General features: G+C 35.9%; 1 protein-coding gene and 2 long non-coding RNA genes across 7 annotated transcripts in view; 1 reads left to right on the top strand and 2 right to left on the bottom strand.

Moving 5' to 3' along the window:
* Positions 1-538: 538 nt before the first annotated feature.
* LOC127831955 (uncharacterized) lies at positions 539-1,739 on the top strand. Its single transcript, XR_008026580.1, has 3 exons — positions 539-654; positions 912-1,134; positions 1,428-1,739. It is a non-coding gene; the product is annotated as an uncharacterized LOC127831955 (long non-coding RNA).
* A 1,084-nt stretch (positions 1,740-2,823) lies between these two features.
* The window catches only part of LOC127831747 (endoplasmic reticulum-Golgi intermediate compartment protein 2-like), a 38,461-nt gene continuing 24,673 nt past the window's right edge, over positions 2,824-16,611 (bottom strand). For all 3 annotated transcript variants that reach the window (XM_052356785.1, XM_052356801.1, XM_052356793.1), the window contains exons 8-11: positions 14,057-14,155; positions 13,698-13,795; positions 11,099-11,261; positions 2,824-6,926 (exon numbers count right to left, since the gene is read on the bottom strand). In XM_052356785.1, the coding sequence (XP_052212745.1) occupies positions 6,661-6,926; positions 11,099-11,261; positions 13,698-13,795; positions 14,057-14,155 (626 nt within the window). In that variant the 3' untranslated portion in view covers positions 2,824-6,660. The remainder of the gene's footprint in view (positions 6,927-11,098; positions 11,262-13,697; positions 13,796-14,056; positions 14,156-16,611) is intronic.
* LOC127831941 (uncharacterized) lies at positions 6,941-10,659 on the bottom strand. 3 transcript variants are annotated; one of them, XR_008026577.1, is made up of 3 exons: positions 10,380-10,659; positions 8,148-8,171; positions 6,941-7,259 (listed from the first exon to the last, which is right to left on the bottom strand). It is a non-coding gene; the product is annotated as an uncharacterized LOC127831941 (long non-coding RNA). The 3 variants fall into 3 exon arrangements; XR_008026576.1 differs by lacking the exons at positions 6,941-7,259; positions 8,148-8,171 and adding exons at positions 9,667-9,714; positions 10,269-10,342; XR_008026578.1 differs by lacking the exons at positions 6,941-7,259; positions 8,148-8,171 and adding exons at positions 9,667-9,714; positions 10,048-10,121.

Here is a 16,611-nt window from a genome sequence, read left to right as displayed (position 1 = left end):
AACATTTGTTTGTATAGGTCCCTGCTTATACTGATATTTATACCTTAATACAATTAATGTCTACCACATTGACCATAAACATACATTTTAAAAGGCAATTAAAATAATATTTATACTATTAATTTTATTTGCTAAAACCATTCAGCATGTTATATTTAACTATTTACAATTAAATATAATGTGTTAAGGGTGCTGTGTATTATTCAATAAATATTTTGGTGTTGAAATGACTGCCTTATCAGTATTTCTCAAATTATGCAATTTTTGGCTTAGACACAGCATGGAATCAGATAAGAGAATAGCCAGTCCCTATCAGTCCTCCATCTAAGCCTAACTAAGAGGCGTTGATATACTTATGATTTGTTCAGGCACCATCTATTTGAGAACCACAGATAGGAAGTTATTTTTTGTAAACAAGCGGCATCAGCAACTGACTTTAAGCTAGAATTAAGACTTATTATTCTAGTGTAAAATGTCTTGAAATACTTTCAGCATGAAGTATTGTGTGATGAAAAAAATGTGTATTTACTACAATACAATAAGTTCGATGCAAAGGAGATTAAAAGTGGGTGGTTAAAGACATATAAAGTGATATGGTCTAGTTCAACAACTGCCTGTATTTTTGGAATACTGAAGAACAGTCTGTTGTAACAGGTTCGTATTTTCAATTCTGCATCCCTTTTTTATTTAGTTTATTGAATTAATTATGATCATTATCATATTTATGTATTGTCACTGGGAAATGTAAATGGATGAGTAAATGTAATGCAATTTTAAAGAAAAACAACACCATTTGAATTATTATGGCTGTATTTTATGGTTATTGTCATCTTAAAGTTATTTATAACTATTTTTGGTCATTAATGAACAGATTTTTCCCCCATATTAAATGAGAACTTTTAAATTTAAAGGTTAAACCCCATGGTGACCGTGAAATTTACATTGATCAGAAGATCCTTTGGAAAGAATGTGCATCATCGCATCGCCTGCCAAAAAAGGGAGCAAAAGAGATACTACCTGATGTATGGACTTGAATACCAGGTTTTACCCTGCACAAGCTGGCCGACATGAGGAGAACAGGAGTGGGAAAACCGCGCCCTCTCCTTGACCAAGAAAAGCTGGATTTGTTTAGAGGTAAAACTATACAGGGTACTGGTTATTGCATTTTAAAGGTGTCACACTTCGGACCAGTCCACACAGCAAAATGAGACCACGTATCTTGGTACATTTTCGAACAGTATTTTCTAACAAACATATTTATTTATGAAAAGCGTTAAGTCACATGTGATCAGGGGATTAAAATTGCAAAATAAACAACCAAAAACAACAAGCAAACAAACTAGTTTTGATTTAAATTTATAATTTTTATAGCATCAAGATTACCATAACAGCAATATTCAACACTTACATTAAAAAATATCTTTCAGGACCTGATCAAATGAGATCATGCACGAGCAAATCGCGCAAAGGCCATAACAGTATAATAGTTGCAAAGAAGTTTGACCGGCTGGTGGCAGACTTGGAGAGAAAGATGAGAGCTGCACTCCGCCGCCACAAAGAAATGCTGACAGGCCTTGATTGATATGCATCTTTCTTATGTATATAGCTGTTCGTGTGTATATACTGTACATGTTATTATAGTATGCTATTATTTTTTGTTTATTTATAATCAAATTATGTTTATATTTATTTCATCAAATTGCCATTGATATTTAATTACTCATGTATGTTAAAAAATGTTGGTGTACATTAAAGTATAAAATTGAATTATCTTGTAATTATTAAAATACACAAATATATATGTTTATATAATTATTGGTTTTTATTGCATATCTGAATTAAAAAAACTTAACAGCATATAATTGAATCAACTGTTAAGGCAAAAGATGCACTTTTAACGCACATGTGTGCTTTTTGTGAGTGCGTTTTTTGCTGCCATTCATGTGCGTAAATTGTGCATTTTGTGTGGGTTATAACTGCGCTTAACGTGCGTTAAATGTGCGCTTTTTGTGAGTTAAATGTGCGCTTTTTTATTTAAAAAGCGCACATTTAATGCACATAAAAGTGCACATTTAACACACATGTGCGCTTTTATGTGGGTTATAACTGCGCTTTTCGTGAGTTAAATGTGCACTTTTTAAATAAAAAAGCGCACATTTAACCACAAAAAGCGCACATTTAACGCACTTAAAAGCGCACATTTTACACACATAAATGGCAGTCAAAAACGCACTTATAAAAAGCGCACGTTTAACGCACATTTAACGCACATAAAAGCGCACATTAAACACACATGTGCGCTTTTATGTGGGTTATAACTGCGCTTTTTGTGAGTTAAATGTGCGCTTTTTTAATAAATAAAGCGCACATTTAACTCACAAAAAGCGCACATTTAACGCACTTAAAAGGGCACATTTTACACACATAAATGGTAGTCAAAAACGCACTTATATAAAAAGCGCACGTTTAACACACATTTAACGCACATAAAAGCGCACATTGAACACACTTATATTATAAAAGTGCACGTTTAACACACTTATAAAAAGTGCACGTTTAACGCACATAAAGCGCACATTTATCCACAAAAAGCGCACATTTTCTTGTTTGTTTGTTTTTGTTAAAAACTCACTCGGTAAGAAAAAGCGCACAAAAAACGCAGTGCCAATACCGCCACGTTTAACACACGCAAAACGTACTTAAAACGTACATTTCACACACTTTTTTGAGAAGGGTCGCCAGGTTACAATGTCTTTATAAAGGTTTGCTTACTAACAACATTTCAGATCTTACTAAGTAAAATATTATTTGAAATGACAACTCTTGTAAGATCCTATTTATTACATAGTTGTTATCAAAATGACTATACAATTAATACAATACATGTAGTCACATTGCATTAGAATGCAAAATATATCAATTCTGGAATTTAAAAGTAACACGAGTCCTGCTGCGCCACTAAACAAGTTGACGTTGCCCCTGTAAATATGTATACTGTTGGCATACTGTTGTAGCTCTTGTTGAACACAGACCAGCAGGACCATAAAGCAGCATTGTAAATGCATAGATATAATATCATTTAAAGTCACATGTCAATGATGGCATATACAAACTCAATAGCTGGCATTGACACACGTTTCATATGAATATCCATGGTTTTTAACTTATAAAAAATATGATTTCCACAAATGATTAAAATAAATTTCTTCAGAAAGAAACTATGTGACAATTTTAAGATGATTATACAGATATTTCAGCTATACAATCATTTGTTAAGTTATTTGAAAAGTTTAATTTTATTTACTGTCAGTAAATTTTAAGGAATATATGCAAAAGATTAGAATTAAGGTATTTTTTATTCTTTGACAGATTTATGAAAAACAAGAGCTGTCAGAGGTCAGCGCGCTAGACTATTCAAGAGACAGTATAACGTAAGCCATCATGGGGAAATTGTTCATATTCAATAATTTATTAGACGATCTTTCAAAAATAAAAAAAGGAAAAAAAAATTTGAGGAGGGGGGTGGGGGGGTGTGAGGGGGTATAATGTGGGGTGTGGTCATTTATTAGACGATCTTTAAAAAATAAAACAAGAAGGCCATCAGGCCCTAAGGCGCTCACCTGAAAGCCAAAGGAACTAGACTATTCTGAAAAAAATGCAAGCTGATTCATGAAGATTATTTTGGAGCAAAAAAGTGACTTTTAACATGTTTTTTTTTTATTTGACCTTGTGACCTAGTTTTTTAGCTCATATGACCCAGCTTCAATCTCTGGCAAAATGTCATTGGGACAAATGTTCTGACCAAGTTTCATGAAGATTGGCCTATAAATGTGGCTAATATAGTGTCATCAAGTTTTCACTAAAGCCATATAAGGACAGCTGCCCCCCCCCCCCCCCCCCTGGTGGCCATGTTTTTCAACAAACCATAACCATTTTCAAACTCACTCAAGCCATTGTTAGAACAAATGTTCAGATCAAGTTTCATAAAGATTGGATAATAAATGTGACTTCTAGAGTGTTAACAAGGTTTTGTAGTAAATAGCCATTTAAGGAAAAATGCCACGCCCCCTTGCGGCCATGTTTTTTATTATTATTATTAGTTCAAATATTCTGACCGAGTTTCATGAGCATTGGACCACAAATGTGACTTCTAGAGTGTTAACAAGGTTTTACCATACAGTAAAGCCATATAAGGAAAACTGCCCCCCCCCCATGGCGGCCATGTTTTTCATTCAACTGGAACCATTTTCGAACTCGTCCAAGATATTATTGGGACACATGTTTTGACCAAGTTTCATGAAGATTGGACGAAAAATGTGACTTCTAGAGTGTTAACAAGGTTTTACTATAGCCATATAAGGAAAACTGTCAAGCCCCCCTGGCGGCCATGTTTTTCAAACAACCAGAACCATTTTCGAACTCGTCCAAGATATTATTGGTACACATGTTCTGACAAAGTTTCATGAAGATTGGACTAAAAATGAGACTTCTAGAGTGTTAACAAGGTTTTACTAAAGCCATATAAGGAAAACTGCCACGCCCTGTGGCGGCCATGTTTTTCAACCAACTGGAACCATTTTCAAACTCGTCCAAGATATTATTGGGACACATGTTCTGACAAAGTTTCATGAAGATCGGACAATAAATGTGACTTCTAGAGTGTTAACAAGGTTTTACCATAGCAAACTGCCACGCCCCCTGGCGGCCATGTTTTTCAATCAACCGGAACCATTTTCGAACTCGTCCAAGATATTATTGGGACACATGTTTTGAGTAAGTTTCATGAAGATTGGACAATAAATGTGGTCTCTAGAGTGTTAACAAGGTAAATGTTGACGACGCACAACGCACGACGGACAAAAGGCGATCACAATAGCTCAACATGAGCATGTTGTGCTCAGGTGAGCTAAAAAGGAAGAAAAAAACTTTTGGAGGGAGGAGGTAGGGGGTGAGAGGGGTTATAATGTGGGGTGGGGTTATTTATTAGATGATGTTTAAAAAAAAAATTGGGGGGGGGGGGTAGGGGGTGACAGGGGGGTATAATGTGGGGTGTGGTAATTTTTTAGATGATGTTTTAAAAAAATGGGGGGAGGTCTGGGGGAGGGATGCTGGGTAGGGACGTGGGGTATTGTTTGGGTGGAATCCATTGTGGTATTCAGGTAAGTGTTGTTTTGTCAAAGTAATAATAACATGTGATCATTAATAAAGAAGTTATGGCAATTTAAGCAAAATGTTCAATTATTTAAGTGTAAATGGGGCAATAATTATGTCAAAATGCTTAATACAGTGGTCTGCTCTTGTTTATAGGTTGGGATCATGTTGGTTAACAAATATGCAACATATAAAAGCAATATGTGAAAGGATATAGGAAATATTTGGGGTAGTACGCAAACTTTAACATAGATTTATCAATAATATGCATATTCTAAGTATAAAAGGGGCACTAATTATGACAAAATGCTTGATAGAGTTGTCTGCTCTTGTTTATAGGTTGAGGTGATGTTGGTCAACAAGTATGCAAAATATGAAAGCAATATGTCAAGGGACAATGAAAATAAATGGGGTAGTACGAAAACTATAACATTTGCTGCATATTCTAAGTGAAAAAGGGTCCATAATTATGACAAAATGCTTGATAGAGTTTTCTGCTCTTGTTTATAGGTTGGGGTCATGTTGGTTAACAAGTATGCAAAACATGAAATCAATATGTCAAGGGACAATGAAAATAATTGGGGTAGTACGAAAACTTTAACATTTGCACGCTAACGCTAACACTTACGGTAACGCTAACGCCGGGGTGAGTAGGATAGCTCCACTATATATATTTCATATATAATAGTCGAGCTAAAAAGCAATCTCAGAAAACAATTCATTGTGGATTTAAAAACATATGAACATGTATAGTACATACTTAATTAATAATTAACAAGTAAGTTTAAATTATTAGAGTACTTCTTAAGCACAACGAATATAATCAACCCTACATTAATAACTTTATGATAAAGTTTGATTTTCTATGAAAACAAATAATTCATGTAATTCTTGAGCACAGTAAATATCATTAACTTCACCTTATCAAAAATAATAAATATTTATTGTTTGATTTTACATCAAGTTCTACATGAAAAACAAATGTTTTAAATTTTTTAGTAAGCTATTGATCATGAAAACAGAATATTTCAAACAAACATTTACAATACATAATGACAACTTTTTATTCTTAAAAAGTGCAAAAAAGAAAAAAATGCAAAAAAGGTAATCAACAACAATGTTTTATTGAAACACAGTGGAAAAATTTCTATATGTTGCAAACATTTCAACAATAAAAACATTATAGAACAAGAGATGTGTTTCTCAGAAACACAATGCCCCCTACTGTGCCGCTTTGAAGCCATATATTTGAACTTTGACTTTGAAGCATGACCTTGACCTTTCACCTCTCAAAATGTGCAGCTCCATGAGATTCACATGCATGCCAGATATCAAGTTGCCATCTTCAATATTGCAAAAGTTATGGCCAATGTTAATGCACTGACAGACAGACAGACTAACGGACAGTTCAATTGCTATATGCCACCCTACTGGGGGCATAAAAACTAAAAGAAACATTAAAAAATCATGATGGAATTCTTATGAACTAAAATAAGCCAATGACACCCACTAGCTTTGTACACCATCAAACTGTGTCTGCCCATTGTATGAATTGTTTAAGTCATGATTCGTGTAGCCACTCGCAAACTGTACAGGCGTGTAAGACTGATCGTCTACACTTGATGTGGACAAAAGAGATTTGCCGTGTGCCAGACTGGCTTCACTCTCCGGCACTAGAAGGGGCTGAGTTGCCGTGGAAACGGGGCTGTATCTGCCCAGCTTAAAGCGGCAACACATGATGTCCACAATAACTCCAACACTATCATGGAGCATACCTATAAAGGAGACCACAATAACTCCAACATTATCATGGAGCATACCTATAAAGGAGACCACAATAACTCTAACACTATCATGGAGCATACCTATAAAGGAGACCACAATAACTCCAACACCATCATGGAGCATACCTATAAAGGAGACCTACGACACTATCATGGAGCATACCTATAAAGGAGACCTACAACACTATCATGGAGCATACCTATAAAGGAGACCTACAACACTATCATGGCGCATACCTATAAAGGAGACCTACAACACTATCATGGAGCATACCTATAAAGGAGACCTACAACACTATCATGGAGCATACCTATAAAAGAGACCTACAACACTATCATGGAGCATACCTATAAAAGAGACCTACAACACTATCATGGAGCATACCTATAAAGGAGACCTACAACACTATCATGGAGCATACCTATAAAAGAGACCTACAACACTATCATGGAGCATACCTATAAAGGAGACCTACAACACTATCATGGAGCATACCTATAAAGGAGACGTACAACACTATCATGGAGCATACCTATAAAGGAGACCTACAACACTATCATGGAGCATACCTATAAAAGAGACCTACAACACTATCATGGAGCATACCTATAAAAGAGACCTACAACACTATCATGGAGCATACCTATAAAGGAGACCTACAACACTATCATGGAGCATACCTATAAAGGAGACCTACAACACTATCATGGAGCATACCTATAAAGGAGACCTACAATACTATCATGGAGCATACCTATAAAAGAGACCTACAACACTATCATGGAGCATACCTATAAAGGAGACCTACAACACTATCATGGCGCATACCTATAAAGGAGACCTACAACACTATCATGGAGCATACCTATAAAGGAGACCTACAACACTATCATGGAGCATACCTATAAAGGAGACCTACAACACTATCATGGAGCATACCTATAAAAGAGACCTACAACACTATCATGGAGCATACCTTTAAAGGAGACCTACAACACTATCATGGAGCATACCTATAAAGGAGACCTACAACACTATCATGGAGCATACCTTTAAAGGAGACCTACAACACTATCATGGAGCATACCTATAAAAGAGACCTACAACACTATCATGGAGCATACCTATAAAGGAGACCTACAACACTATCATGGAGCATACCTATAAAGGAGACCTACAACACTATCATGGAGCATACCTATAAAGGAGACCTACATCACTATCATGGAGCATACCTATAAAGGAGACCACAATAACTCCTGGACAGTGATTTTTTTTAAATTTTTTTCTTACAGCCTGTGCCTTTTGGATTGGGAAAATTAGCGCGATAAACCATGAAATTGGGAAAAATAGCGCGATAAACCATGAAATTGGGAAACATTATAATTATGATTATAAGAACAGAATTAAAATTATTTAAGTATGTTTGACAGCATTTTTATATTATTAAGTGCTAATTTAATGTGTTCTTACAATGAAGACAATGTTAAGTTAATATCCTTCCACATTCATATTGAACTTGCAATAATCTATATAGATTCTTAAATATACCATTTAATCATAACCTCTTTAACAGTCAGAATTTAATTCAGTATTCTTTTAAATTAAATATCATATGGTGAAAACATTAACAAATATTTATAAAAAAACGCTTTAGTGGTCTTGCTATGTCAATGATGTATTAAATGGAGTTAAAATAATTTATTTCATTTCTTTACCTTTCGACATCTTGCACTTCAATGCTATTTCAGTAAACTGTAAAGCGTGACAAACATAATAAAGCAGAATATACATATGAATCTGATTTTACACAGATCCACTAACATATAAATCATATCATGTTTGTCTCTTTCCATTTTCGAACGATACTCATCGTAAATGCATTAACTTTGTGAGTAACGTAGACTAACTCCAATTTCCCAACACTGATTTCCGTGATGCACATTCACTGTGAAGATTTGTAATAAATATTTGTTGTTTTATCTCAAACGTTGTATTTTGCGTTAATTGACACACGCATTAAATTATTCCGTAATAACCATATGATATCCGTTGTTAATTTGAATGTTATTTATCATTTTCGCCGCTCATCGCAAATTTCTCGTCTGCTTGCCGCCATCTTGGGCGCGTGTAAAAACAGGCGTTTACAATCTGGATACATCGATTATCGTCGGTATCCTCCGCAATATAGAGAGAGATGTGGATAGCAACGTAAAATCGTATTCGGCTAAAGTCGCGAAAAATACGTAAGTCAGTTGTTGTTCAGCGACGACTCGGCAACTCGATCGGCACTCGTTCGAATTTATTGCTAAATTACATTGTAATCTTATTGGCTTTATTGGGAAAATTTTGTCTTTTTTTTGGGAGATTTTAATCAAATTTTTGGAAAAAAACGTCATTTTTTGCAATTGGGAAGCAGCCGAATATCGGCTGTAATTTCTGGCAAAAAAAATCACTGCTCCAACACTATCATGGAGCATACCTATAAAGAAGACCTACAACACCATCATGGAGCATACCTATAAAGGAGACCTACAACACTATCATGGAGCATACCTATAAAGGAGACCTACAACACTATCATGGAGCATACCTATAAAGGAGACCTACAACACTATCATGGAGCATATCTATAAAGGAGACCTACAACACTATCATGGAGCATACCTATAAAGGAGACCTACAACACTATCATGGCGCATACCTATAAAAGAGACCTACAACACTTTCATGGCGCATACCTATAAAGGAGACCTACAACACTATCATGGCGCATACCTATAAAAGAGACCTACAACACCATCATGGAGCATACCTATAAAAGAGACCTACAACACTATCATGGAGCATACCTTTAAAGGAGACCTACAACACTATCATGGAGCATACCTATAAAGGAGACGTACAACACTATCATGGAGCATACCTATAAAGGAGACCTACAACACTATCATGGAGCATACCTATAAAGGAGACCTACAACACTATCATGGAGCATACCTATAAAGGAGACCTACAACACTATCATGGAGCATACCTATAAAGGAGACCTACAACACTATCATGGAGCATACCTATAAAGGAGACCTACAACACTATCATGGAGCATACCTATAAAGGAGACCTACAACACTATCATGGAGCATACCTATAAAAGAGACCTACAACACTATCATGGAGCATACCTATAAAGAGACCTACAACACTATCATGGAGCATACCTATAAAGGAGACCTACAACACTATCATGGAGCATACCTATAAAGGAGACCTACAACACTATCATGGAGCATACCTATAAAGGAGACCTACAACACTATCATGGAGCATACCTATAAAGGAGACCTACAACACTATCATGGAGCATACCTATAAAAGAGACCTACAACACTATCATGGAGCATACCTATAAAGGAGACCTACAACACTATCATGGCGCATACCTATAAAAGAGACCTACAACACTATCATGGAGCATACCTTTAAAGGAGACCTACAACACTATCATGGAGCATACCTTTAAAGGAGACCTACAACACTATCATGGAGCATACCTATAAAGGAGACCTAATGGTTAGCATCAATCTTCAGTAAAAGTTCTTTGTATTTATATTAACCCATTTATGCCTAGTGGACTCTCCCATCCTTCTAAATTGGATCAATTTATTTCCAAAATTAGGGATGTCTAGTATATTTTTTTTCTATATTTAGAATAATTCTTTCAGAAATTCCTTTAAGCAAACAGAGCAGACCCTGATGAGACGCTGCATTATGTGGCGTCTCATCTGGGTCTACACTGTTTGCCAAAACCTTTTTTCTAGATGCTAGGCATAAATGGGTTAAAATTTAAAATCTCCAATTTATTTTCATCTCATGAACAATATAAATACTGATACATAAAAATATAATGATCTATAATTCAGATCTTTAATTTATTTTCCACTATGTACAGACACTTTATTCAAACAGTAAAAAGGTATTACATCAACATACAACTTGCTAAGTAATGAGTAGAAATGAATAATATAATGTGTTTCATGCAAATATAGTACAACAAAATTACATGTTTAATATTTCATATAATTTTTATAAAGAAAAAACAACTTTTAATGCAAACAAAATTTACAGTTTTCAAATTACTTATAAAGCAAATATACGAGACCTGATACAACGAAGATGCCGCCCACAATCCCACATAGTCTGACCAGGAACTGGCTGTATGGCAGGTGCTCCTCCCTGACTACGACCTTGAATGAGAACGGCTCGTACTTGATGAATATCCCTGGAACACCATGACTGCCATGACTGTGGTCTATGGGACGGCTCTTCAATAGAACATCGGTTATGTACATATGAGGTTTGGTAAAATGTTCTTTTTCTTGTTCTCACTTACACTGATCAAAACCTTTTTATAAAAGTTTATTTTTTTATAATCAAAAGAAACAGTACTTTTAAAAGTTTTGTAAACTGCTCTTGTTCACACAGAAAACATGTTTTGAAATGAACTTATGAATTTTACATCAAACACTTGTGCACATACTTTTTTGATTTTTTGCATCATTTACAACTTAAAAAATTATGTACAAGTTAGGATTAATTAAACTGCATCTTGACTGATCTGTGAGGAAAGAGATGTAACACTTGTTAAACAAGCAAATTCGTTAAATTGATATCCCCCGCCATTATACTTCTGGACACAAAAGTTTTCTGGACAGATGGACAATGCCAATGTGCATCATCCTCTTATCCATATATATACTCGTATAAAGTTTCAATGAAATCCGTCAAAGCACTTCCAAGATATGGCTCCGGACATTTTTTCAAGATACAAAGGGCCATAACTCTGTTATTATCCAATGGTGTACAATGCCATTTGAAGTGCATCATCCTCTTATCCATATATATATACTCATACCAAGTTTCAAGGAAATCCCCCAAATCTCTTCCAAGATATGGCTCCGGACACAAAAGTGCCGGCCGGCCGGATGGAAAGACGGACAGACGGATGGACAGACAACGCCAAAACAATATCCCTCTGCCTATGGCGGGTGATAATAAACAAGAGGGCCTGAAAGGCCCAAAGTCGCTCACCTGAGATAACAAGATATTATTGGGACAAATCTTCTAACCAAGTTTCACGAAGATAGGAAAATAAATGTGGCCTCTAGAGTGTTAACAAGGTTTTAATATAGCCATATAAGGAAAAATGCCCCGCCCCCTGGCAGCCATGTTTTTCCAACAACCGGCATCATTTTTGAACTCATCCAAGATATTATCGGGATGAATCTTCTGACCAAGTTTCATGAAGATCGGACAGTAAATGTGGCCTCTAGAGTGTTAACAAGTTTTTACAATAGCCATATAAGAAAAAATGCCCCGGCCTTGGAAGCCATATTTTTCAAGCAAACATAATTATATTGGACCTTATCCAAGATATCATTGAGACCAATCTTCTGACCAAATTTCATGAAGATTGGATAATAAATGTGGCCTCTAGAGTGTTAACAAGGTTTTACTATAGCCATAAATAGCCATATAAGGAAAAATGCCCCGCCCCTGGTGGCCATGTTTTTAAAGAAACCAAAACCATTTTAGAACTCATCCAAGATATCATTTGAACAAATCTTCTGACCAAGTTTCATGATGATCGGAAAATAAATGTGACCTCTAGAGTGTTAACAAGGTTTTACTATAGTCATATAAGGAAAATAGCCCCGCTCCTGTGGTGGCCATGTTTTTCAACCAACCGGCATCATTTTTGAACTCGTCCAAGATATTATTGGGATGAATCTTCTGACCGAGTTTCATGAAGATCGGACTATAAATGTGGCCTCTAGAGTGTTAACAAGATTTTACTATAGCCTTATAAAGCCATATAAGGAAAAATGCCCCTTGGCGGCCATGTTATTCAAGCAAACGTAACCATTTTCGAACTCATCCAAGATATCATTTAGACAAATCTTCTGACCATATTTCATCAAGATTGGACAATAAATGTGGCCCTTAGAGTGTTAAGGTTTTACTATAGCCATATAAGGAAAAATGCCCCGCCCCCTGGTGGCCATGTTTTCAACCAACCGGCATCATTTGCGAACTCGTTCATTAGGATTGGACAATAAATGTGGCCTCTAGAGTGTTAACAAGGTTTTACTATAGCCATATATAGCCATATAAGGAAAAATGCCCCGCCCCTTGGCAGCCATGTTTTTCAAGCAAAGGTTACCATTAATGAACTCATCAAAGATTACAGTGGGACAAATCTTCTGAGCATGTTTCATTAAGATCGGAAAAGAAATGTGGCCTCTAGAGTGTTTACAAGGTTTTAATATAGCCATATAAGAAAAAATGCCCCGCCCCCTGGCGGCCATGTTTTTCAACCAACCGGCATCATTTTCGAACTCGTCCAAGATATTATTGGAATGAATCTTCTGACCAAGTTTCATGAAGATCAGACAATAAATGTGGCTTCTAGAGTGTTAACAAGATTTTACTATAGCCATATATAGCCATATAAGGAAAAATGCACCGCCCCTTGGCAGCCAAGTTTTTCAAGCAAACGTAACCATTTTCGAACTCATCCAAGATATCATTGAAACCAATCTTCTGACCAAATTTCATGAAGATTGGACAATAAATGTGGCTTCTAGAGAGTGAACAAGGCAAATTCTGACGTTGCACTATGGAAGACGGACAAAGGGCAACACAAAAGCTCACCATGAGCACCTTGTGCTCAGGTGAGCTAAAAACAAAAATAGACCAACCCGTTCAGTAACAGAGTATTGGTATGTGTCCACTTGGTTGGCATAGGTCCGCACTTTGGTCGGAACTATCTTCATGAAATACTGGAACAGGTGGTAATCTGAAAGAATCACACATATGACAACACTAGCATTGCCATGTCTTCTCAGGTGATCAAGTGATCTTCCATTCACAGAATGAAACACAAAATATTGGACATCACCGTTATCATGAAAACAGCAATAAAAATAAAGTAAGATTAACGGCTCTTCATTAAATTGTGATCAAATTTTGTTTAGAAGGCTTCAGAGATTTTTCCAAAGGATACCTGTACCGATACCATGACGGAAATATAAATGCAATTTAAAACTTTTAAACTAACTGCTTTGAGTGACCTGCTCCTCTCCATCTAGAGGGTTAACAATTCCAGAGGTCACCTCCCCAAATGAAAAGTGATCAATCCTGTGAGTGAAGTTGTAGTCTGAAAGTAACCAAGCAAACATAGGACAACATTTAATCGGAAAGTAACCATAAAATCTATGAGCACAATTTTAAACAAGAAACCATCTGAGACGGGTGATGCTCCCCAAAGGTTTTTTTGTCACAATATTGCACTATATATTCAGGTAAAAGGAAACGTCTTGAGGGCACAGTAGTTGGGGGGACAATAATTTTTTTATAGAAAATTTCAAAGGGCCATAACTCTGTGAAAAATCATCCGACCAGAACCCGCTGATAATATGCACATCTCCTCTTGGTAGTGAAGCTTTCCATAAAGTTTCATTGAATTCCGGTCATTATTTGCTGAGAAATAGCCCGGACAAAAATTGTGCAGGGACAGACGAAGCGACGACTATATGCTCCCCCCAAAATAAATTTTGGGGGAGCATAAATATGTAACAATTCATCAAACAGCTTGCTGAAACTCCATTGGTATTATCATTTAGTTCCTGAACATAATTTTTTGTATTTCAATCTTTGTTACATGAAATTTGAAACATTAATTAACTTCAATTAAAAATTACTTAAAATTTGCAGTAAGTAATAAATCCTGATACTAGTACTTCAATTAAATTAAATTTTAATGAAACAGCAAACACTAAGTTAGAACATGTTGTATCCTTGCTATCAAAATTCTTCTGTTAAAAGCAGAGATCTAATATTATAAACTGCATTTATAAAATGTATGCTTCGAACTAATTAACAAAGAACAAATATTATAAACTAGAACGAATAAAGACACATTAGCACTATACCAAGCAATGCAGATTAGTTTTCTGATATAGACAAAACAAAGGAAATTAAAGTAACATTACTACTCAAAATCAACGAAAATTTCGTACAATATTTCGTAAAATAAAGCTAAATAATTAACAAGAGGACCTGAAAGGCCCAAACTCTGGCAAAGTCGATCACCTGAGAGGAAAGGAACTGACCTGTTCTGTGCAGCCCAAGATGTCATTAGAACAAAATGTTCTTACCAACTTTCATGACTAGTGAACACACTGGCAGCTACGTTTTTCAACAGACCAGAACCATTTTCAAACACATCCAAGATATCATTTATACAAATATTCTGACAAAGTTTCATGAAGATTCATGAAGCCATATAAGGAAAAATGCCCCGCCCCCTGTTGGCCATGTATTTCAAGCAACTGGAACCATTTTCGAACTTGTCCAAGATATCATTGGGACAAATCTTCTGACAATGTTTCATGATGATTCGACATTAAGTATGGCTTCTAGAGTGTTAACATGGTTTTACTATATAGCTATATAAGGAAATGTGCCATGCCCCTTTGGCGGCCATGTTTTTCCACCAACCGGAACAATTTTCGAATTCGTCCAAGATATCATTGGTACAAATCTTCTGACCAAGTTTCATGAAGATCGGAAAATAAATGTGGCCTCTAGAGTGTTAACAAGGATTTACTATAGCCATTTAAGGAAAAATGCCCCGCCCCTTGGTGGCCATGTTTTTCAACCAACTGGCATCATTTTTGAACTTGTCCAAGATATTATTGGGATGAATCTTCTGACTAAGTTTCATGAAGATCAAACAATAAATGTGGCCTCTAGAGTGTTAACAAGATTTTACTATAGCCATATATAGCCATATAAGGAAAAATTCCCCGCCCCTAGGCAGCCATGTTTTTCAAGCAAACGTAACCATTTTCAAATTTATCCAAGATATCATTGAGATCAATCTTCTGACCAAATTTCATGAAGATTGGACAATAAATGTGACCTCTAGAGTGTTAACAAGGTTTTAATAATGCCATATATACATGTACATGTAGCCATATAAGGAAAAATGCCCCGCCCCCTGGTGGCCATGTTTTTAAAGCAACCGAAACCATTTTGAACTCATCCAAGATATCATTGGGACAAATCTCCTGAATAAGTTTCATGAAGATCGGAAAATAAATGTGGCCTCTAGAGTGTTAACAAGGTTTTACTATAGCCATATAAGGAAAAATGCCCCGCCCCCTGGCGGCCATGTTTTTCAACCAACCAACATCATTTTCGAACTCGTCCAAGATGTTATTAGGATATGACTTCTGACCAAGTTACATGAAGATGGGACAAAAAAATGTGGTCTCTAGAGTGTTAACAAGATTTTACTATACCAATATATAGCCATATAAGGAAAAATGCCCCGCCCCCTGGTGGCCATGTTTTTAAAGCAACCAAAACCATTTTCGAACTAATCCAACATATCATTGGGGCAAATCATCTCACCAAGTTTCATGAAGATCGGAAAATAAATGTGGCCTCTAGAGTGTTAACAAGGTTTTACTATAGCCATATAAGGAAAAATGCCCCGCCCCCTGGCGGCCATGTTTTTCAACCAACAAGCATCATTTTCGAACTCGTCTAAGATATTATTGGGATGAATCTTCTGACCAAGTTTCATGATGATCGGACAATAAATGT

The sequence above is a fragment of the Dreissena polymorpha genome, chromosome 1 (assembly GCF_020536995.1).
Source record: "Dreissena polymorpha isolate Duluth1 chromosome 1, UMN_Dpol_1.0, whole genome shotgun sequence".
Taxonomy (NCBI): domain Eukaryota; kingdom Metazoa; phylum Mollusca; class Bivalvia; order Myida; family Dreissenidae; genus Dreissena; species Dreissena polymorpha.
The sequence above is the reverse complement of the archived record's forward strand: the minus strand, read 5'-3'. Positions and strand labels throughout refer to the sequence as shown.